Source organism: Plenodomus lingam, assembly GCF_022343315.1.
Source record: "Plenodomus lingam strain CAN1 chromosome Unknown contig_14, whole genome shotgun sequence".
Lineage (NCBI taxonomy): Eukaryota > Fungi > Ascomycota > Dothideomycetes > Pleosporales > Leptosphaeriaceae > Plenodomus > Plenodomus lingam.
Window position 1 is genome coordinate 1,141,910 of NW_027093932.1, and position 20,583 is coordinate 1,162,492.

Genomic DNA, 20,583 nt, shown 5'->3' on the forward strand with positions numbered 1-20,583 from the left:
AAGCATGTGCGCCAGGGGCCGTAGCCTGCATGATAGGTATCGGAGAAGATGTTGCACAAAAGACAACAATGTATTGACCAAACGAAGAGGATATCTAGACGCAGAAAACAATTGTTCAACACGCCGTGGTTATAACAGAACATTGTTTTAGTTCCCGAAGCCAACGCCAGACGCGCAGACTAGAACTACAGCCAAGAAAAGAGGCAGAGACGAGATCAACTATCTTTGAAGATGAGGATGCTGCTGCGGATTGTACGGTGTATACGCTGGTGCGGAAGCATACTGCATCTTTGCATAATCCTGTGGATTGTACGCGTACTTTTGGATCGGCGGCGGCTGATCACTTTCGCGTCTCCTGCGGTGATCATGCTCCTCTCCCGTCTCCTCCATGGTCGGTAGTTCGGATGTGTATGACTTCTGCTCAAGGCCAGGTGATCGCATACCTTCTGAAGGCGCGTACGAACTTGGTCGCGAACTTGCTGAACTGTGTGATGCTTGTGACCATCGAGCATCTTGCGGCTGTGGTGAATTTTGCGTTGAATCTGTCGCTGTTGACATGCGGTGGTCGTTGGGATGAAGGAATCCCGGAGAAGCTTGTGGGTGGTAGAAGTCACCTGGTAACTCCATGACCACGTTGTTTTGTCCGATAAGCTGCTTCGGAGGCACCTGTGGCGGCCCTGGCTGAGTGTTGCTTGCGAACGATGGCGACCTAGTTGGCGACATGGGCATTTGGTACTGCTGGCTGGGAGATAGCCGTGGTGACAATGGTCCATATTGCGATCGATCCGCCGGGTTGATGGTCGTCAATTTTCCATTCTCCATCATGCCTTGCAATGCGCCCGAGTCGAGCAATTCCGCCTTCTTGACCAGTCGCTCCACCATGACCTTTGCAGCTGCCTTCATTTCTTTCTTCACGAAGCTGATCATGGTGACATTGCACTTGATTTCCACCTCTTCACGAATGTACAGACCCTCTGGTGGCGCTCCTGATCCCAACTCTTTTGGCTCCGGGGGTTCACCAGGCTGGTTACCTCTGATTTCCCATTTGTTGCGAAGATCAACATTGGCCGGCGCATATGTATGTGTCTGCAGGCCAAATGGTAGGTCATGGAAGACGCCGCGAAACTTGATTGCCCCGCTGCCCATTTTCCCAATACCTGGAATATATTGAATGCGCTGCGATATCTCGTACCAGGTCGAATAGAACTCGTCTGCTGGCGCATCGCGCGGCGCTTTGATGGGCGTATGGCCCGTTACAAGAGGATTCAGCTCGATGATCTCGCCATGGCTGTGTAGAAAGTCGATTGCGAGCTGGCGCGGAATGAAGGATGGAATGGGCGTAATGTTCACGTATGAAGTCCGTTTGCGCATCATCTTGGGGATAGAAATGCGACGCTCGCCGGCCCGATTGTGTGGTCAGAGATCGAGTCTGGAGATGTGATCAAGTGAGGCGATGCGCTTGGGAGGGGAAAGTCCCAAGCGGCTATCAGGTGGCAGTAATAAGCAGGGCAGACGGACCCTGGCCTGGCCGTGTGTAGATTTCCTTGGAAGAGCTAGTGAGCTTACAGCCCGAGATCGCCGTGACGAAACGCGTCATGCACGTGGCGGACGTGAATGAGAGAATGAGGTCAGACTGCAATATGGCACAGTAATACTGACGATAATTGGAAGCTTGTGAGCCTATTGAGTGACTTGAGTGTTGATGAGCGACTTCTGTGCAATACCGGTACCATTAATAGCCAGCCGCGCCGCGCAAACTTCATCAACGCCCATAGTATCGCATTGCGTCCTTCGGTTGGGGTAGGTAGACGCCACACAGTCCACTAGTGTTGTCAGGCCGGCAGCTGTCAGCGCGAGCGTCGACAGTGTGGGGCAGCTGAAGATCTCAAGGATCCTGCAGCTAGAGTACCTACCTAGCCCTACGGTACCACGACTAGACTGATCTTCTTGACATGGCATTCCCACAGGCCGCACCAGGCACCGGAGCCAATCCCACCCAGTGTGCTTGTGTCCGCCTCTTCGGTCCTAACCTGGTGGTGGTGGTGACGCCATACCGGGAAGAAGCTGTTCCGGCTGGTAACCAAGAAGTTTGTGCCCATCGCACAAGGGTTCAGGAAACTATACTGTTGAGCCTGCGGCGTCAGGGGCTGAGTCTCAAACGTATAACCCTCTCATATTTGTCAACCTCTGCTTCGACTGTTGTAAGTAGAGTGATGCATTGAATCCCGAGTCACTGGCCATGTGAAGTTCTTTGGAGCCTCTTCTTGTCCGTTTCATCCTTTTTTCTCGAGGCTGGGATAGTTGCCTTTGTAGCCAACTTTGCGTGGTGCGCAAGTCAGTCGGTGTCTTGATGAAGGACTTTGAAAGATGGCGCTAGCGGCGTCGCGTGAATATCGAATATACAGCTACGAGAGATTGTGACAATGAGAAAGAGATGGAATAGAGGCCCCGGATGAAGTTGCTGGAGAGTGGACGTGGGATGGCGAAAAGGGCAGGAACGAACCTCCATGTGCGAGGTGACATGCCCGGCGTCTGGCCAACATCGCCACTGATCTTGTCGCTTGCAACTTCTCACTGCTCCTCAAAGCAGTCGTGGCAAGTATCGATGGACGGAGCGAATATCCAATGTGCGTTGTTGTTGTTGTAAGTGTGTGAGGCGAGTCGATCTAGCATGCAAGCGAGACTGTGGGAAAGAAAGAGAAGACAAAACCAAGACGACAAGGAAACAGCAAAACCACCACACCTCATCCTGCTCCGCCAGCCCTTGACATCAAAACATCCCACACTGCTCAGCCTACAGCACTGCAAAGTGGAAAGACTTCTGCTACATGCGACACAACATCCTCATCAGGCCTTGCGTACATCTTACCACGGTGGTGTCAACTACACTGCTCGACTGAGCCACAACCAGTAGCAAACCCCGACCGTCCTCCAGTCCCCTCGCCTGGACAAACTTTGAAGCGCGTGGTCAGGTTGGCGGGCGTGGCGCCCGCGCTGTAGATGCCGAAGTTGACTGTCTAGGGTATATTGGCATAGATGGGAAGGGCGGGCGAGATAGGTATAGGCATCTTGCATGCATTTAACATTTCCAACGGCTGAATGAAACGTCAAAAGTCTGCGCTATAACGTCTCTTGACCTTGTCGTCTCCTTCAATGACTGACAGCCACCACGTGAGAAATTTTAGTCCACATCAAGCACAAACTCAACGCTTAACCACATTTTACAAAGTATATACCCATCGAATATTAAAACCAGAGAAAAAGCTCCAGCGGGCCGAACAACGCCAAGCACAATCATCAGGTACTCGCTCTACCCATGCCCTCCATTTAGCCTACCACCTTCCCCACTCATAAACCTTCTCTAAAGACGCTCCTCCGACTCTCCGTCGGACTGTTATCCGTGCTATTCACACTTCCTGGCTTCTTATGCTTGGGTGCCGTCGTGCTCGCGCCCCCATGGTAACTTGTATCTTCTCCGCCCAAAGGCCGAGGACTGACGCCCCTCAAACTCGTCGCATTGTCGTCGCCAAACGGATTCCGCGCACTCTGCGCATCGAGCTGTTCATCGTATGAGTCGCGCTGCCGACTCCGTCCACGGCTCGGTTCTTGCGACAGACCAGCGGAAGCGCCGCCATACGCCGTGGTACTCTGGTACGGATTTGAAGACTGGGCATGGGTAGAGGCCGGTTCGTGAAGGCCAAGTTCCTGCTCCTCGTAGTAGGCTTCGTCGCCGACACGAGAACTCCATGCCTCGTCTGGATCCAGTCGGCTGCCCGCACCACGACCGCGTGTCGCGCCAGCGCCATAGGCAGGCTCTTCGAAGCCGCCACCAGTCGTGTAGCGGTTATTTCGGTTCTTGAACTTGTACACCTGGGCGCTGAGCCAACCTTTGATACCAACGGGCGCAGGGCCCGGGTAGTTTGAAGCACTGGCGGCGCCAGAGGAGCTGGAAAAGGCAACGAGGGGGTTCATAGAGGGTGGGGGGAGGCCATTGCGATTGGCGTTCCAGCGGGCGTAAAAGTACCAGCCAAAGTAGGAGCCGGAGAGGAGCAGTACCAGGACGATGGCGAAGACGAGCCAGCCGTTCATGGTGGTGGTTGAGGTGGGGGTTGGAGCGTGCTTATGAGGGTCGCATAGGCCGTGGTGGCCGTGGTGAAGTTGGACGCGCGGATGACGTGGGATGGCCCAAAGTCAGCGATGTGGGATGTCCTGCAATCTGAAGTGAAGTGAGGCAATGGTGGAGCGTCAAGCGGGCGGTGTCGTCGTTGTGTCGATCCAGTGTGCGCGTCACAAGCCGCAATGTTCGAAATGCTGGGCAGAGAGAGCTGAGGAGCGCGGCTGTGCTGGACACGCTCAGTGTCGCCAAGAGTGCGAGGATGACGTAACGCCTTCCAATAGGCCTCTCGAACGAATACAAAGACAAGCAAACAAAGATCTCCAACCTTCAGACTAGACACGCCCAGATAAACAGGCGGGAGAAATCATCTTTTTGGCAGTGCGACTGAAGTAGTCATGTCTCTGTTTTTGTGTCTTGGGCAGCTGGCTGTCAGCCAACAGATGAGGTTAGCGCAATCTGCCATACGAAAGAGGCAAGGCGCGCTGGGTGGTCATGTCAACGACAACTCGGCGTCATCCTCAGACGTCCGCTTACCACAATCTAACTATAGCCAGTTGTGTCCTTGGGCTGCCGTTGCACAAGTCTGAGAAGAAGACTGGAAGGATTTCGACAATCTGACCTACGCAGCAAATTAAGCCGCTTCAGAATTACCCCCCAAGATGGCCGACTTGGAAGCAGAGAGCAGGGAAATCACAATTACATTGCCTAGTCCGGATGGACGCTGTGAAGCCACAATCCTTCTGGAGCAGAACGCTGACGCTACTCGTCCACCGCGCCTAGTCAGCGTCAGCAAGCACAATGGAACACCGCTAGGGGCAGGGGCAACTCCCCCAGAACTACGCGAGACCCATATCATACTCTCGACAGGCTCCGGCCACAAGCAAGCAGACTCCTTCTTCAAACATGTGCTATCGCCAATCCTATCCGAGCTCTATGGCCGAGATGTGCTGTCGAAATTAAAGACACACACCACACAATCCGAGACAAGCATTCTTGAACTCACCAGTGACCTGCTCTTCCCTCAAGCCAACAATGGCAAGCCCTTGCGAATCATCCTGGCATCCGGTGATGGCGGAATCGTAGATCTGGTCAATGGCCTCCTCGCACAACCAGCAGGACCATCATACGTAGCGCCAGAGGTCATTCTTCTTCCCCTCGGCACAGCCAACGCCCTCTACCACTCCATCAATAGTGGAAAAGACAACACATGGGGTCTCCAATCCCTCTCCTCTACCACCGCCAGACCCTTACCAGTCTTCACAGCATCTTTTTCCCCGGGCGCTCGTCTCCTCGTCGACGAAGCCCGCAAAGAAGAAGAACTACCCAAAACTCCCAACGGAACTCCCATCCTCCATGGAGCTGTAGTATGTAGCTGGGGCATGCACGCCTCCCTCGTAGCAGATAGCGACACAACCGCCTACCGCAAATTCGGCATTGATCGTTTTAAAATGGCTGCTACGGAGGCCTTGTACCCCGCTGACGGCTCACTTCCCCATCCCTACAAGGCCAGCGTTTCGCTGCTCAGGAACGACAAATGGACCCCTATTCCTGAAGAAGAGCATCTCTACGTTCTGGCAACCCTGGTGTCGAATCTTGAAAAGTCGTTTTGCATATCGCCTGACTCGAAGCCATTGGATGGTAGTTTACGACTCGTACATTTTGGACCAACGACTGGCGACGAAGCAATGAGGATCATGGGGTTGGCATATCAGGGTGGGAAACATGTCCAGGATGGAAATGTAAGATATGAGGATATCGATGGCCTGAGAATTGATTTTCAAGGCAGAGAGACAGAGGCAAGATGGCGTCGGATTTGCATCGATGGGAAGATTGTGAGAATAGAGGAGGACGGGTGGGTGGAGTTGAGGAAGGAGGAGAGGAGGGTGTTGGATGTTGTTGCGTCTTGATTTCACGTCAAAGATACCATAGCATGTACTTGCAATGATGCAGCCTGTTGCGAGATGGCCCATGCCAGACGCAGCTGTGCTGATTAGCACCTCACTCACCTCACTTCCCAGACCATGTGCCCCATCATCGCCTGTATCCATCCCAATCCAGTTGACTATATCTACAAAACACAACCACATGAGCAATGAAGCTTTTGATGTCCCATGTATTGTTCAGCAACATGTTTCACAAATCTTTGCTTTACCGCGTGACCTGTGGGTCTAGTATTCTCATTTACTTTGCTATTTCTACCATTTGACAGCCGACAATATCAAGATTCAAAGTGACTGTGAGATTGCGGCTTGGATTACATTATAGGCAAGGCGTGACTTCAACACCAGCACTGGAGCTCTCGGTCTGTAGAATTTGTGAATACGAGTATGTAGATCCAACAGTAGCTCATTTGCTTTTAATTTGTAACATCATGCTAGAAGTTGCCTTTGGGGCAGATAACAATGTCCAAAGTCTGGCTCAGAGTCTTCAGGAACTGCATTTCAAGGCTGTAGAGATGAAAACCACTGAGAATGCGCTCTTGACTACGTGAAATGTGCTGTGGGAGGCGTTTCATCCGCTGTAGATATGTGACCATCTGTATGAGGCCGCCATTGCCCGTCCCTATCGCCTGGAGAGAGGGTGTATCCGGAGCCTACACTACGAAGACGTACAACCCAATGACGTAATATTTGTAAATATCTATCTCCAGGCCAACGTACTCAGCCTCAATAAGGTCCTGCCCAGATGGTGAAGGTCGTTTGCACCTACGCCCCTCTCGTCTTGGCACATTTGACTGCATGTTTACTCACTCGTCCTGATCAACACCTCGCTCCGCTCTCTCCAAACCCCCAATTCGTACGCACTAGAAAAACCTGATATCTCTGAGAAGAGAAAATGCCACGAAAGACGGCAGGATCGAAGTTCAGAGGAGCGGCAAGCGGTGTCTATGGACCTTCGAACCCACCTCCGCCCCCTCCTGGTAGGCCCCCTAATGTTCCGCCACCCCCTCCCGGCGGCCCTTCATCTTCAAAGAAGGAGAAGTCTGCAAAGTACTACCCGAAAGTGCCGGACAAGACCCCCGAAGAGGTCGCCCGCATCATGGCCAATCGAAAGGCAAAGGCGGTGCGCAAGGCGTTGAGAAAAGTCGAAAGGTACCAGCAAGAAGGCTTGCCTAATGGATTGGAGCCCATGCAAGTCAGTACGTACGACTCGAAGATTGTCCATAAAGCATGGAATGGTCCGATACCAGAAGTTGTCACTTCGAAGGTTGAAGATGTTCATTTACTGCCAGCACGTGGCCGCGATGAAGTTGCTCGGATGCATGATAGGGACGAAGGATTCACACGCCCGCGCCCGAGTGGGGACGAGGGACATCCTCGAGCTGATCGGGTCGGTGACTTCAGCAGGCGTGGTGATTCCTATCGACCTACCACTTCTTCCACTTCAGAGCGAAGTTATCGTGACCGCTCGCCAGCCTCGCGAAGGGAACAGCGTCGCTATGAGCATGGGAAGAAAGCCGATACATGGAATCCGTACAACTCACGTTATCGCAGCCGCAGCCGCTCTCCAGTGCGACAGGAGTCTGGACAGAACTGCGGTAGGCTAGGCTCATCTAGCAATCACGATGATCAATACGGTATGTTTCACCACACGTGGTGTGTTTTGTACATGTAAACTCACGCTGGCAAGTCAACGATAAGAATTGGTCCAGCAATCAGCGGCCTGACCATATCAATGAGTGGAATTCGGAACAGCGTCGTGACGAAGCGCAGCAGGCACAGACAACCAATACTGATGCAACTCATGACCACGTTTACCCGCCCGAGGACGAAGTAGACTATGGTGACGATGACGCTGATGTGAGAAAAATCTCGGAGAGGCTAGCAGAGTCCGAGACCTCGAGTTGGCAATTTGCTGTCTCTCCAGTGTCGCACGAGTGGCAGAATGGTAACGAAGACCACCATGAAACCCGAAACCAGCAAGACAAGGGAGCTGCTTGGGAGAATCACCAGTCTTATGACGCCGGTATTGGGCAAGGAAACTCCAACGATTGCTACCCTGGCAACGACGCGAGGTATGATCGCAGGACTCTACCACAAGCGCAATCCCAGCATTACACTCCTGCGCCTGAATCTTTCGCTCAGACAGGTATAATCCCAACTATCGAAGCACCCAAGATGCCTCTCCCAGCTCCAGTCACGGCATTCAGTCTGTGGAGGTACGACGGGCGTCTTCTCAAGCTCATGCCGGCTCGTGGTCTGGACAAGCAATTCAGCACTTGCCATGGAAAGGTCAAGCCGCTTCTCTACTGCGGAGATCGTAACCATGACTTGGGACTCTGTTACGCAACCTTCCTTACTGATAACATGTGTGAGATGGGACAGAAGTGCTGGTGGCGTCACCACCCGTTGCGTCAAGATGAAGTGGATTGGATCACCTCCCACAACAAGACACAAGCTACGCAATTCCTCAAGGATGCCGAGAAGTTCTGGGCCTCTCCGACCATTCCTCTGCCAGGCGCAAACCTTTCCACACAGAGCAATTGACCTTTGAAGTTTTGACGGTATGTGAGCAAATTCGAGATAACAAGAAAATATGCTGATATTTGAAGTCATATATGTCGCGCTTCATCGTCCGCCTTCTGAGCTTTGGAGATCGCATAAACGGATCGCTGATTGATGGCATGTTCTTGGACATTGTGGGTTATCCACATCCTGGGACTGACCTTTTGGTCTGTATTCACCTCGAGACATTTCGTGTGCTGCACCTTCAAGCTCTCATCCGAAACGGCATTTTTTTTTCTTGCTCGGATCGTTGCGATTTGCATCGGGAGGCTGGACACTGACTTTGACTTTTCGTCTGGATATGGGTAGTCTTTGATTTTGATCAGAGAGTTACTTTTCGAAGTTGAGCGAAAAGTTCAGAGCATTGCTCCGCGTATATGCAACCAGCCACGCACGTCGTCAATGCTGTATGGAGCGGAGACGGTCAGCTTTGTATCCTACAGAGCGCAAGCAAAGTACATACCCTTGCAGAGATGTTAGCTACATCTTGGAAAATACATCCAGGTCGTCTGGCTTTGCGTCTCGCAAAAGAATGCAAAAGTCCAAATCCTTGACCAAAAAGTGATTCTTGTTATTCCAGGCCATTGCAAAGTCGAATGCACTAGTCGCCGCCCAGAGATGTGCTGATAAAGTTACTCTGTTGCCGTTGGCCATTCTGTAATCGCAGGAACTGAGCTGGCCGTTCAACAGGTGATACATGGTGACGATTTGATATATCGACAACAGTGTTCTGCGTAGCGACTCTTGGAAAATATAGGTCCGCCACGCCGCACGAGCTGCAGTACTGGGATAAAATTGCAGTGGCCCTTTGATGTCCTCCTGCTCAGCAGCAAGGAGCCGAACAGCGTCAGCAACTATTTCAATATGGGGGTGCAAATCTGTAGCCTGTTGATAAGATCCCATGTCCCCACCGAAGACAAGCATGACTTGATACAGCATGAGCGCTTGAGCGCGTGCCAGCAAATCGACAGGTGCACTTGGTATGGGAGTAGCCATCAGCTCGCCAAGTCTACTCCTGATGTGTTGGAAAACGATGGTGGAATTCCTGCCATTCCTGGTAATGTACAAGGCGCATGACGCATGTACATCTTGCATAGATCTGGGCATATAATCGTCATAAAGCTGAACATGCGACCAATGTGTGCAGTTCTGTTCGACCATCATCTTGGGGGCTAGTTTCCATTGCTCGAAGCAGTACTCGACCCTGGACTTTGCAAAGGGCGATAAAGTCTCCGGAGAGAAAGAAGAACTTCTTTCCTTTGCAATATGAGCTACGCTCATGAATCCTTGGTAATGAGATGGGTCAGTGAGTATGTTTGGAAGTGTATCCAAAGAGCCACTGCCACCTAATATATCGAAATCCAGGGAATCTGGAAACGAAGGTACCGCTGATGGAGTGGCCAGGTCAAGGTTGAATGACATGTCCATGGACACTGTGTCTCCCATAACCATGGGAGCTTTTGCATTTTCGGGAATACCGTCTTGCTCTTGAAGAACATCTTCCCATATTGCATCCCCTGATCGAGGCTGTGATGGGTAAGCGCACGTCAAGTGTTGCCTATTGCATCGAGCACAGACAGGCTTCTCGAGGCCGCATCGTCGTTTTGATTTTACACACTCAGAACAGGATTTCCGTCTTCCCTGAAATTTGTCGTTCGAGATCGCACTGGAGGCATGAGGTGCTGACAGGTTTCTGGACCGGAGGGAGGGTGAGGCATCTACGGGTGACAGAGACAAGCTTTCCAAGCCTGGCAAGCGTCGTTCTTTGTCAGCATTCCAAAATGGACTCCTCTTTCCCTAAAACATATGTATGACTACGGAACACCCACTTAAAACTGAATCTGCGATCAAAGAGTTCTCCCTTAGTTTGTACATGATTTTCTTTTCATAAAACCTGTGGGCAAGAGCAAAAAAATCGCTCGATGCGAGTGACGGGACAAGCAAGCAAACACTATGTAATTGACTTGCTTAAAGTGGCAGTGATTGGAAGATCCATGGTACTCAAGTAATCTATTCGGGGCACCCTTCAATATTTTGACTCCCGATTCCCTTGTTGTATACCCAAGTTGGCCTAATAAGAGATATGGGGGCCTCCTCACATTAACACAAGGCCATGCGACACTCGTCGGAAACTCCAGACTAACGTCTTCTGCAGCAATGTCTCAGTTGCACATGACTCCCTTCGCTCCAGAGTCATCGCTATCGTCGTCGCTGCTATTATCCTCATCATTATATTTGATGGCAAGAGGACAGTCGTGGTCCGCGCCGTCATCTCCAGAGCCTCTCCAACGCTTCCAAAGCGCGATACCACCCATAACCATAGTGCTAATTCCCCAAACCCCTCCAAACACGGGGAAAATACCATATCCGCCCATCATAGCACTTGTGAGAACGGCGAATGTGGATCCAGCAGCAACGTTGCCAATACCCGCCTGAATACCAGCCGCGATACTTCCTGGTTATTATCAGTATGTCTGATTTGCACTTGACTAATGCTATGGCTTACCTGCTACGATTCCACCAGAGCCAAAGCCCACGACTCCAAGTACGGCGGGCGTACAGGCTACAAGGATCAATGGAACAACAATGGCCGCTGTCTCCCACTGGCGTGCCATTATCCATGCGGCTAGGACCTTGGCTACATTGATAACTCCCATCTTCCTTAGCTCAGCAACGGCGTATTCGAAAGCTCCGGCAGCCTTTGCGTAATAGGCACGGACTGCCAAAGTGAGGTGACATGCTGCAGACACAGCCGAATTCTGTGGAACGGAACCGCTCAGGGCTTCGATCGTGCGTTGGATTGCTATGAGGTCTCTGTGCGGCAATTCGAATGGGTTTTTGTCTACCTCAGTACCGGAATCGGACGTTTGATCGTTCACGTTGGCCTGCGACTCGTGTGTGGATTCTCCTGGTGTTTCTTCGCTGGGATGATTCACACCTTGCGCCCTAGCAGCGGCAGCTTGCGCGGCATACATCTCCTCGATCGCCGCTGCAGATATAGGTTTCTCTTTGCTGAAGAGGTTTCCCATTCTGATTTTTGTTGAATCGCTAAGCTCGGTGATAATAGTGGGGTTGTGTGATAGGTACACGTGAAGGAAGGTATTTTGAGGCCATGCTGTCGATTTAAGAGCTCGGTAGAACCCGTGAGCATTCCCCGCTTGAGTGTACTTCTCTTTTGATACTAACCCTACTGAGGGCGAATCTATGCAGGCCAAACTCTTTCGTGTTACCTTGTGTTCGGGTGAGACCCCTGTGACGCCACTTGTTCTAATTGTATTCCAAATATTTGCAATAGAAAGTTGCAGTCGCTTCGTTAACTCAAAGCACGGCAATGACGCTCCGTGATGGATAAGATCGAGTGAGCCAACGCAGCCATTCAGATCTCGCACACTGTTGTTATTCTTGGATGGCTTCACGAAGCCGCCTGATGTTTACTTGTCAAAACTTGGGGAGTCACGGGCAGTCACTAGCATAAACCACGAGACATTCAATACAAGACTTTGAAGTGAATTTGCTTCGTATTACGTGATAGGTGGAAGCGGAGAGCAGATTTGACGCAGTATCGAACAGAACTACTAGTCTTGAATCTCGCTCTCGCATACAGTTATCAATTCATCCTCTTATCCATTGAGGGTAATCAACGACCGAATTTCTACTCCGCGTCTACCATATGACCTGCTTCCTGAGCTATGAGCTCATCAACCTGGTCCATGACGGATATGTTGAAGTGTGTGCTTTCCATGCGAGCTTGAACACCTACAGCAGCACCCGGACCGCCAACAGTGTACGCAGCGACCGTCCTTGCCCGTAAAGCATGTCGCTCCTCTTTAGTTAGTGACACCAATCCAAGATCAGCTCTTGCTTTTGCAATCTCAAGTTCTACAATATCTCCCAACTTGACACTGAGCAACTCGCGCTCATTGGCAACAGCCGCCTCGACCTTGCGATCAGTCTCTTCGTTCGCGGTTTCAATGTCATGAATCAACTTGGTACGCTCGCTATACGCCCAGGTTGCGAGATCGCGGCATGCTTTGCTGGCAGCTTCGGCTTCGATGCTACGCTTGTTGAGATCGAGTGATAGCTTTGCAATCCTTTTAAGCGCACGTTCATGCTCCTCTGCGGTGAAGTAGCCTGGAATATGGACGATTGGTAGTAGTTTATTGACCGAGTTTGCTGTTGTGGTATTATGGGCTGGAACTTTACAGGGAGAAGGTACGATGGGTGCAGTGTTTCCGACTGACTGCAACGGCGCGTTCGTCGGTCTCTCAGATTGCGACTGAGAAGTATTCAGGGTGGGTAAAGTGGTCTTCGGTCCTCGTGTTTCGATTTGGACCTGGCTTTTGGAGTCGGACGCACCATGGCGAGCTTTTTGGAATGTTGAGTTCATTTGTTCTACGCAACACTCTGGATATGAGCATTTAGGAGTGGACACATACCTTTATCAGACAATTTCCGAGCACGGCGAGCTTTGCTGGATCTTGCCATTATGCAGTGTTGTTGTGTCGGCTTAAGGAAGGGTATCTAAGCTACCTGAGGTGGGCAAGGTGAAGGCGATAATTTAAGCAAGGTGAAGGCGAATGTAAACAAGGTGAAGGCGAATGTAAACAAGGTGAAGGCGAATGTAAACAAGGTGAAGGCGATATTGTGGACAGAGGCTTAGTCACAGGTAGCTAGCGCATCCCGCACCAGCTCCAAACAGTCCAGCAATGCAATGTCACTTGTGAATGAGATAGTATCATTGGTATGGGACGCTGGTGTCAGATTCGATGAGAAGGTGGAGCACAAGAAAGCTTGTTGCGTCTGGAGTCCACTGTAAGATCCATACTTCAGCTTTGTGGACTGAATATAGGGAAGAAACAAACAGGAAAGGTGATAGACTCTTACTACTTTTGGTATCCTTTCACATACGCAAACACAGTCAGGCCAGTGAATAGAACACATCGATCACTTATGCTGGCCAACCCGCATGGTACTTAGACTCATGTACATGCTGCAGAACAAACATACGTGCACATAACTTTCTTACAGAACGTCGTCCGCCACAACGGCTCCAGGGAGTCCAAAGATATGGCCTTCGGGACGTTGATACTTCGATTGATCTATTTTCAATTCTGCAAATGGTATAAAGAGATCGGCAGTGCAGTGGATCATTCCATGTTAGGAAGGAACACAGTTGAACTGGGGATGATCAACTACGGACATGGCGGTGGTGGCTAGATGAAGACGAGTAGTTGAATTCATAGAGGTCATAGAGGACGACTCCAAAAGTCCCACATCGCAAATTTCCAACAGTACCAAAACTTATACATATATTGCTATGTTGAGTTATGGTTCATCAGCAAACCTCACTATATCGTATAGGGGTCGACAAAATTACTTTCTTCAGCTACGGCCCTCGAAGGCGATTAACGGAGTATTTCCTCTAATGTGTTTCTTTGCGCCATAGGAACAGCAAGATTATACACCATTATTTCAGAGTGCATGGTTATCATGTTCTATCAATCGCTTCATGATCTACACGTGCTGCATTATTTTTTTTTCCTTTTTCACAGTAATATGGACATACAATTTCACCTATAATTCTCACGGCAATTCTTTTACATAAATATGCAGCACATCGCTTCGCACTACTGTCTGATAGCAGGCTACGATACTTTACAAATAAGCCAAGGGCTACTTGAGCCTCGCTCATCACCAACTATACATCCCTCAGGTATCTTCACGTTCCCATCTCGCCTCACGGCTACTTGGCCTCAACTTTGATGCCTACATCACCTTCTCGTCGGACCCGCTTTCTCCCATTCGTTGATCCAGGCTCACAGGCAACAACTGTGATCCTGTTGAGCTGGTCCTCGCGCATGGCCACGCGGCGCTTTAGGGCCTCGTTTTCTTTGCCGAGCTTGGTGATGAGAGCGTCTCTCGCATCCCGTTCTGCTTCGAGTTCCAGGACTCTTACCTTCTGACGGTCGAGCTCAGTTTGCAAGTCAGCCTCACCACCACTAACGCGATCAAGGTGAGCTGCTATCGGGACATCGTGGGTATCCTGAGCGTCCTCCGCTTTCGTTACGCTACTTTGTCTTTCCAGCTTATGTGATGGCAATGCCTTTGTCGCCATCTCACGTCGTTGAGCCAGCAGTAAAGTGGCAGGTAGGCTATGTTTGATTTCCGGGCCAGGCGGTCTTGGGTAGTGCTCCTTGACGACGGGATGGTCCCAACACACAACTATAGGCCCCCCTGGAGCACTGATGCCTTCGAGGATCCCAGCTATGCTAAGATAGGCCCATTCGGCCAGTGACGGACGGACTGGCATGTCACTACCTATTTCCAGGATGCGCCCATGCTCTTTCCACCAATCCAACTCGAAATACAAGCGTTTGCAGGGCTTTCCAGGGTGATCTTGGGTATCGCAGATCAGACCTCAGTCGAATGTCAGTACTGGAATACAGTCCGAGCAAGCCATGCTAATCATGCATACATTTCTTCTGACACCTTGGCCCCGCAGTTCCGTGCTTGGGCCGATAGCATGACAAGCATTTGCCTCGAGGATCCATTGCCGACGAATTCATCGCTTCTCCTATCGCGTATTGATCATGGTAGACTCCATTCGGTGGCAAGTATCGCCCGATTGGGAACGGCAAGTTGGTCACGGCAGTCACGCGCTGAGATTCACCCCTTTCGGAAGGAACGAAAATCTTCGTGCTGCGGACCTGTTCATAGGAAGGGAGAATGTCTAGATCGTGTTTAGTTCTCAGCTAGGCTCAGCCATGTGCATAAACGCAAAGGCGAAAGCGAGCGTGTGCTCCTCTCTTCGCAATACATCGTCCATCACCAGAAGGGTTGACTTACACGTCACGAGGCCCTCGGTGCAGCGCACGTAGAATTCGGTGGGGAGACCAGGTCCAGAAGTGTCCGGGGCTGCCTTGGCGGCGTGGAAGGCCTGGTTGAGGTGAAACATGCGGATAGTGTTGCTTTGGTGGTGTAGCCGCCCTTCAACCGTCTTCTCGGGGGGGGGGGGGGGGAGGGATGGATGGTGGATCAGTGCAAGAGATCATGTTGAGTTGGTTGTGAGAACAAGGGACGCGCAACTAGGCCGGTCAGAAACTTGCAAAGAGCAAACGGAAGCACAGCACAAAATTTCCGGGGAATGATGGACAACATTGCCAATGCGCTTACTAAGGAGTACGATGTTTCTCTGGCTGTCCATTTCTCGCATTTAGCAGTGGGGAAGGCGGTCAAGCTTCGAATGTGTCCTTCTTGTAGAGAAGCCACATCGCAGCAAGCAATACGTGAGACTCTGTTGACACATGGTGAAGACGTTCATTAGTTTCGTATGGTAGCTCGTATCATACCCCAAGAGCACTACAGTACAAAACCGGTTTACAGTAGCCATATTTATCTAAAGTAGACCAAGAAGTGGTTTAGGTAGAAGAAGTAAACCTAAATAGGGTTTATTATACTATATATTCTATAAAAGTAAACTACTTTTATTTCTACTTCTATTAATCTACTAGTATTAGTAATAACTAGTTTCCTACTAACTATTTAAGTATTTTACCCCTCCTTTCTTTAATCTTCTTTACCACCTCTATTACCACCTCTACCACCACCTCTATCACCACCTCTACCACCACCTCTATCACCACCTCCACCACCTCCACTACCTCCACCACCTCTATCACCACCTCTACCACCACCTCTACCTCCACTACCTCCACCACCTCTATCACCACCTCTACCACCTCCACTACCTCCACCACCTCTATCACCACCTCTACCACTACCTCTACCACCACCTCTATCACCACCTCTATTATCACCACCTCCTATTAGTAAAAATATCATGACTCATTATTATGTCATATGTGCGTATAGCGTGAAGCTAATCTTTTCTACCCCTTTTAGTCTTAGTTAGGTATTATAGCGTATAATAGATATAAAACTACTTTTTATACTTAATTTAAACCACCTATAATAAAGTAAACTACTACTTTAAACCTATTTACGGGTATACACGAGGTCAGTTTACACCTATATAGTAAACCCCTAGCGTACCATTCTACAGTAAACAATTTTTTACCGTAGTGGAGTGTGATGCAGATTTCAATGGCATCGGCAGGAAATCAAGAGATATTCACTCCATTGTCTTCGCGGAGTCTACAATATCATTCTCGAATTGCAATAGGGCGAATATACCCGTTTATATACCTGTTATCTATAAAACTGCAAAAGACCGCACGGGGCGTAAAAGCGTTCGAATTCGGCCATCAATACCTGAAGTACCGCTAGATCTCGTGTTTCATATGTACATGAACCTCGTCATAGCAACACCGTTGTGTAGGCACAATCAAACCGATTATCAAAGCATGTTCCTGGTCCCGTCTCCCACAGAGTCAATAAACATTGTTCACTGCGAAACGCGAGTGTGCAGTATGGATTGTACATGGAAGTACCATGAGGCAACTTTCACTTCTAATGAATTACACTGTAGTCGCCCCAGGCCGAGAATATGCTGCAAACGAAGCTGTTCCATTTCCCCCATTTCCGCACGTCCATGACGAAAGTATCAGATCTTCATTACTGCCTACTTCACTGCATCGCTAGCCGACTCCTTGGCATGCGCGGCATCCTCTATACCTGCAATCATGCTCAACCTTTCTCTGCACTCCTTCTGAGCCCTCAGTGTATCCCTCTTCATCACCGTGATCGTGTCGCTAAACCCATCTAGAGCTTCCAAGAGCCCAATGGTCATGGCGAGGGTATCAAGGTGCGATTGCAGAGCAAGCTTGGCTTCGGAGATAGTCGTATCGAGCAGTTCGCGACTGGTGTACTGTGTGAACCCAAACGATTCGAATATACTGTTTTCGCGACTATCGTCGTCCATGTTCACCGTGACGGCGCCAGGCTCCGCAGAGATGTCGTTCAGGACAGTTGGGGCGAGGACCTGAGGCGTCGAGTGCGCGAATGGTGTGGCATCTAAGGCTGGGGCGTTCATATAGGTTTTTTCATTCTTTCCGTTGGCGATAGCTACAGCCTTCGATCTTGCTGCGGATGTATCGTGCTTGTTGGACGAGCGCAATTGTTCGATCTTAGGTTTGAGGTCGCGGAAGACATGACGGAGGAGGCTTTTGGACGCCATTATGGAGCGGCAAAGTACTGTGAATCGTTGCTGAGAACTGCGGTCGCGAATTCACAGGCAGCAGGCGACGATGGTGCGTAAGTGATGTGGGGAGCGCAGTGTGATGTGGCGCATGACTGATGTCGTTTGTATATTCACTTTCACTTTACCGTGTTGCGTGCGCGTTTGTTGAAGAAAATTCTAGCTATTACCATACACGTCGCACTCATTGGCTTGGACAATAGAGACATTCAGTGTACAAAACTGAGTAGCTTGTTAGTCGAAACATGTCGGAGACCTATATTACAAGACAGTTTAAGACTCCCAGTGTCTGATGTGTTCATTGCCGATCCACCATCAATGCATAGGCTCTTCATTCATATGAAATAAATGCTGAATTGGGATCGATTAAGTAAATTTGAAGATCTTCGCCTTGGTTTTGCAACTTTGTTGAGGAAAAAGGACGTAGCTGTGAGAGAATTGACTTGCGGAGGTCGTCGCGTGAATGAGGCAGTACCAAAATCAGAACAAACTAAACAGCAATCCAGCCGCCCCGTCACGAGACAACATATGCCAAGACGGTACATCCTATCGTAATGTTCTAGCTTTGAGAGTACTTCACTAGCCTTCATGGCTACAGAGTAACAAGATGCATATGCATTCGAGACTAAGCGTTCGAGAGGAAGTGTCTGAGGAGCGACACAGTTATGGGTAGTTCGATGAAATTGCAAATAGGTTTATGGCCATTTGCCTGGCAAGCTATCGCCCTCAACGTATCCATGTACCTGATTTAGCATGAGTGTGCGGTTGGGACTCAATGGCTTGATGCTATACATCCTCAACATGATAAAGGAGTACAAGCGGCTCCCATTCACCTCTGAACATTGTGATACGAGACACAGTCTTGTGACCAAGCTGCTCCTTGTGTTGTGCCAACAAGTATGCAACACCAATTCCATTGGCCGAACCAAAAAGTGCTTCACCCGCTTGGGATTCGACATCGTAGGTTCTACCTGGCCAGCGTCGTAGCTCGGTTCCCTGTTGATAATTGATCAATTGGGAGATCGCTTCAGTGTCTTTGTTAGTGATGAGATAGCGCATAACACATTTGAGTTCCGTAGCCTCTGGAACCTGTGACTTCCACTGCAGATAGGCAAAATCCGACCAATGTGGAACGTCTAGAATCTGACACTCAGGAATCGTCCATGTCTTATCCATGGAGGTCAAAGAGCGGTTGTCGAAGGCAATAATCATACCCCGAGAAGGGACAATGATTTGATGAAACAGGCTGAAAGACTTGTGCGTGTGGCGGACGGGTATGATGTCAGGAGCAGAAAAACCTATCATATCAAGCAGGTTTACTGCAGGGTGAATGAGCGAATTCGAGTGCGGCATAAGCGTGTAGCCCGCTCGTTCAATGCCGTCGATACTGAGAAAGTTTGTTACGGCCGACATCTTCGGCGGTGTGAGCATTTGACCAGCTTCACAATCGTTAGATTGCATCAACCGCTTCAACATATGACCTTTTTGACAAGCTTTGGAGAACATCAACTTCGGTCGTATTGCATCTTCGTTCAATCGCTTGATTACATGCGCGATTCTAGAGTTGTGTGCTTCCTCTTCATATGTGTGCTCATCCATATAATACCCCGAGACCGAGCTGACTATTAGAGGATTGGAGATTGATGACATGTTTGCTAGTAGAATCCGGAAGGTGGGATAATATGTAGAGATTTGTGCTTGTAAGTCCTGCTGAGTGCCAGTGAGAGTAGTGATGGTCGAATTGAATGCTTGGTCGGAGAAGACGTATTTATGGTTATGGAAATATTTGGTCTAGGATAGTTTCAAGAAATACTGTATACATAGCGTAGTCAGTGTCACTTGACGTGTGCTCAAAGCGCATGATCTTGCACTGTGACCCTACGCAGCTACACTTCACTGATCTGCCCTCTTTTTCCAGTACATGGACATACCAATCGTATTGTGACAGTGAAGATCCTCCAAAGGCCCTCCGACCCTGAGTGCAGGTATTACGCCAACAGAGACATGCTGCGACCGCAAAGTCACAACAGGCTGCTAGCCACGCACCTCCGAATCCTTTGGTGGACTACGTAATCGGAGAGGGATCACGAATGAAAAGGCCACGGCCGTTATGAGTAAATCATTCTACATTATTAATACTACCTAATGTGTACACTATTTACTCCTAATACAAAACCAGCCGTTCGTATGGCTGCAGCTGTAACGGATGCTAGCTAGCTTATACTGTGTAAGAGAGGTAGTAGCTGTCATGGTTGATGGTTTAAGAGCTGAAAAATTAACCCAAGTCAAGATGACTGGGTAGATATTCCGGTACATTAAGCATCGCCAGCTGCTCAGTCTCTCAACAGGCGTAATCAGTGATCATGTTCAGTACTGTGGTCATAATACTATTAAGAAACCTACAAATAAGGCAAATTCGGGTGTGAGCAGGTTACATACAAGGGACAAACGGCAGATGCCGGAAGTCATACGAATTTTGCAGCATCCGTTGCAACATCCGATGCACCAAGCTGGACAATACAAAAGGATGGTCAGGGTTGTCACAGTCAGGTACATAGCAAGGAAACCGAAAGGAAATTGCCGTCTGCTGAATCCCAAGGGGTACAGAGATGTGAACAAGAATCGCTCAATCAATCTATCACGTGCCCTTCTTAATTGCTAGACCTATTGCGCAAGCCAAGTAATCTGGTCCAGTTCGCTCATTTCATTGAGGCCTAGATTTTGAAAGAGTTGGAATACTATCCCTTTGAGTAGCAAACGCAACTACGTGCAACAAAAAGTGGTCCTTATCTATACGAGTCTGA

At 49.7% G+C, this 20,583-nt stretch overlaps 13 protein-coding genes across 13 annotated transcripts; 4 read left to right on the top strand and 9 right to left on the bottom strand.

The window, feature by feature from the left end:
• Positions 1-219: 219 nt before the first annotated feature.
• On the bottom strand, positions 220-1,374 carry IAQ61_002464 (uncharacterized protein; the record flags this gene model as incomplete). Its single annotated transcript, XM_003834317.1, has 1 exon — positions 220-1,374. One exon carries the CDS (start codon positions 1,372-1,374, stop codon positions 220-222), a length of 1,155 nt encoding a protein of 384 aa, XP_003834365.1.
• A 453-nt stretch (positions 1,375-1,827) lies between these two features.
• IAQ61_002465 (uncharacterized protein) lies at positions 1,828-3,000 on the top strand (the record flags this gene model as incomplete). The annotated part of the gene is made up of 4 exons (XM_003834318.2): positions 1,828-1,905; positions 1,938-2,201; positions 2,444-2,643; positions 2,730-3,000. Coding segments are annotated over 4 exons (813 nt in total), but the record flags the coding sequence as incomplete, so codon positions are not given.
• A 348-nt stretch (positions 3,001-3,348) lies between these two features.
• Positions 3,349-4,089, bottom strand: IAQ61_002466 (uncharacterized protein; the record flags this gene model as incomplete). Its single annotated transcript, XM_003834319.1, has 1 exon — positions 3,349-4,089. One exon carries the CDS (start codon positions 4,087-4,089, stop codon positions 3,349-3,351), a length of 741 nt encoding a protein of 246 aa, XP_003834367.1.
• A 687-nt stretch (positions 4,090-4,776) lies between these two features.
• On the top strand, positions 4,777-6,024 carry IAQ61_002467 (uncharacterized protein; the record flags this gene model as incomplete). The annotated part of the gene is made up of 1 exon (XM_003834320.1): positions 4,777-6,024. The coding sequence occupies one exon, from the start codon at positions 4,777-4,779 to the stop codon at positions 6,022-6,024; it is 1,248 nt and encodes a 415-aa protein (XP_003834368.1).
• Positions 6,025-6,058: 34 nt separating this feature from the next.
• Positions 6,059-6,608, top strand: IAQ61_002468 (uncharacterized protein; the record flags this gene model as incomplete). The annotated part of the gene is made up of 2 exons (XM_066095558.1): positions 6,059-6,230; positions 6,388-6,608. The coding sequence occupies 2 exons, from the start codon at positions 6,059-6,061 to the stop codon at positions 6,606-6,608; spliced, it is 393 nt and encodes a 130-aa protein (XP_065954394.1).
• Positions 6,609-6,952: 344 nt separating this feature from the next.
• IAQ61_002469 (uncharacterized protein) lies at positions 6,953-8,604 on the top strand (the record flags this gene model as incomplete). Its single annotated transcript, XM_066095559.1, has 2 exons — positions 6,953-7,694; positions 7,826-8,604. The coding sequence occupies 2 exons, from the start codon at positions 6,953-6,955 to the stop codon at positions 8,602-8,604; spliced, it is 1,521 nt and encodes a 506-aa protein (XP_065954395.1).
• Positions 8,605-8,669: 65 nt separating this feature from the next.
• Positions 8,670-8,885, bottom strand: IAQ61_002470 (uncharacterized protein; the record flags this gene model as incomplete). The annotated part of the gene is made up of 1 exon (XM_066095560.1): positions 8,670-8,885. One exon carries the CDS (start codon positions 8,883-8,885, stop codon positions 8,670-8,672), a length of 216 nt encoding a protein of 71 aa, XP_065954396.1.
• A 217-nt stretch (positions 8,886-9,102) lies between these two features.
• Positions 9,103-10,074, bottom strand: IAQ61_002471 (uncharacterized protein; the record flags this gene model as incomplete). The annotated part of the gene is made up of 1 exon (XM_003834322.2): positions 9,103-10,074. The coding sequence occupies one exon, from the start codon at positions 10,072-10,074 to the stop codon at positions 9,103-9,105; it is 972 nt and encodes a 323-aa protein (XP_003834370.2).
• Positions 10,075-10,784: 710 nt separating this feature from the next.
• Positions 10,785-11,651, bottom strand: IAQ61_002472 (uncharacterized protein; the record flags this gene model as incomplete). Its single annotated transcript, XM_003834323.1, has 2 exons — positions 10,785-11,077; positions 11,129-11,651. 2 exons carry the CDS (start codon positions 11,649-11,651, stop codon positions 10,785-10,787), a joined length of 816 nt encoding a protein of 271 aa, XP_003834371.1.
• Positions 11,652-12,274: 623 nt separating this feature from the next.
• On the bottom strand, positions 12,275-13,107 carry IAQ61_002473 (uncharacterized protein; the record flags this gene model as incomplete). The annotated part of the gene is made up of 2 exons (XM_066095561.1): positions 12,275-13,014; positions 13,059-13,107. The coding sequence occupies 2 exons, from the start codon at positions 13,105-13,107 to the stop codon at positions 12,275-12,277; spliced, it is 789 nt and encodes a 262-aa protein (XP_065954397.1).
• A 1,258-nt stretch (positions 13,108-14,365) lies between these two features.
• On the bottom strand, positions 14,366-15,619 carry IAQ61_002474 (uncharacterized protein; the record flags this gene model as incomplete). The annotated part of the gene is made up of 3 exons (XM_003834325.2): positions 14,366-15,039; positions 15,098-15,352; positions 15,469-15,619. Coding segments are annotated over 3 exons (1,080 nt in total), but the record flags the coding sequence as incomplete, so codon positions are not given.
• A 1,584-nt stretch (positions 15,620-17,203) lies between these two features.
• On the bottom strand, positions 17,204-17,758 carry IAQ61_002475 (uncharacterized protein; the record flags this gene model as incomplete). Its single annotated transcript, XM_003834326.1, has 1 exon — positions 17,204-17,758. The coding sequence occupies one exon, from the start codon at positions 17,756-17,758 to the stop codon at positions 17,204-17,206; it is 555 nt and encodes a 184-aa protein (XP_003834374.1).
• An 807-nt stretch (positions 17,759-18,565) lies between these two features.
• IAQ61_002476 (uncharacterized protein) lies at positions 18,566-19,429 on the bottom strand (the record flags this gene model as incomplete). Its single annotated transcript, XM_003834327.1, has 1 exon — positions 18,566-19,429. One exon carries the CDS (start codon positions 19,427-19,429, stop codon positions 18,566-18,568), a length of 864 nt encoding a protein of 287 aa, XP_003834375.1.
• Between the last annotated feature and the right edge of the window lie 1,154 nt (positions 19,430-20,583).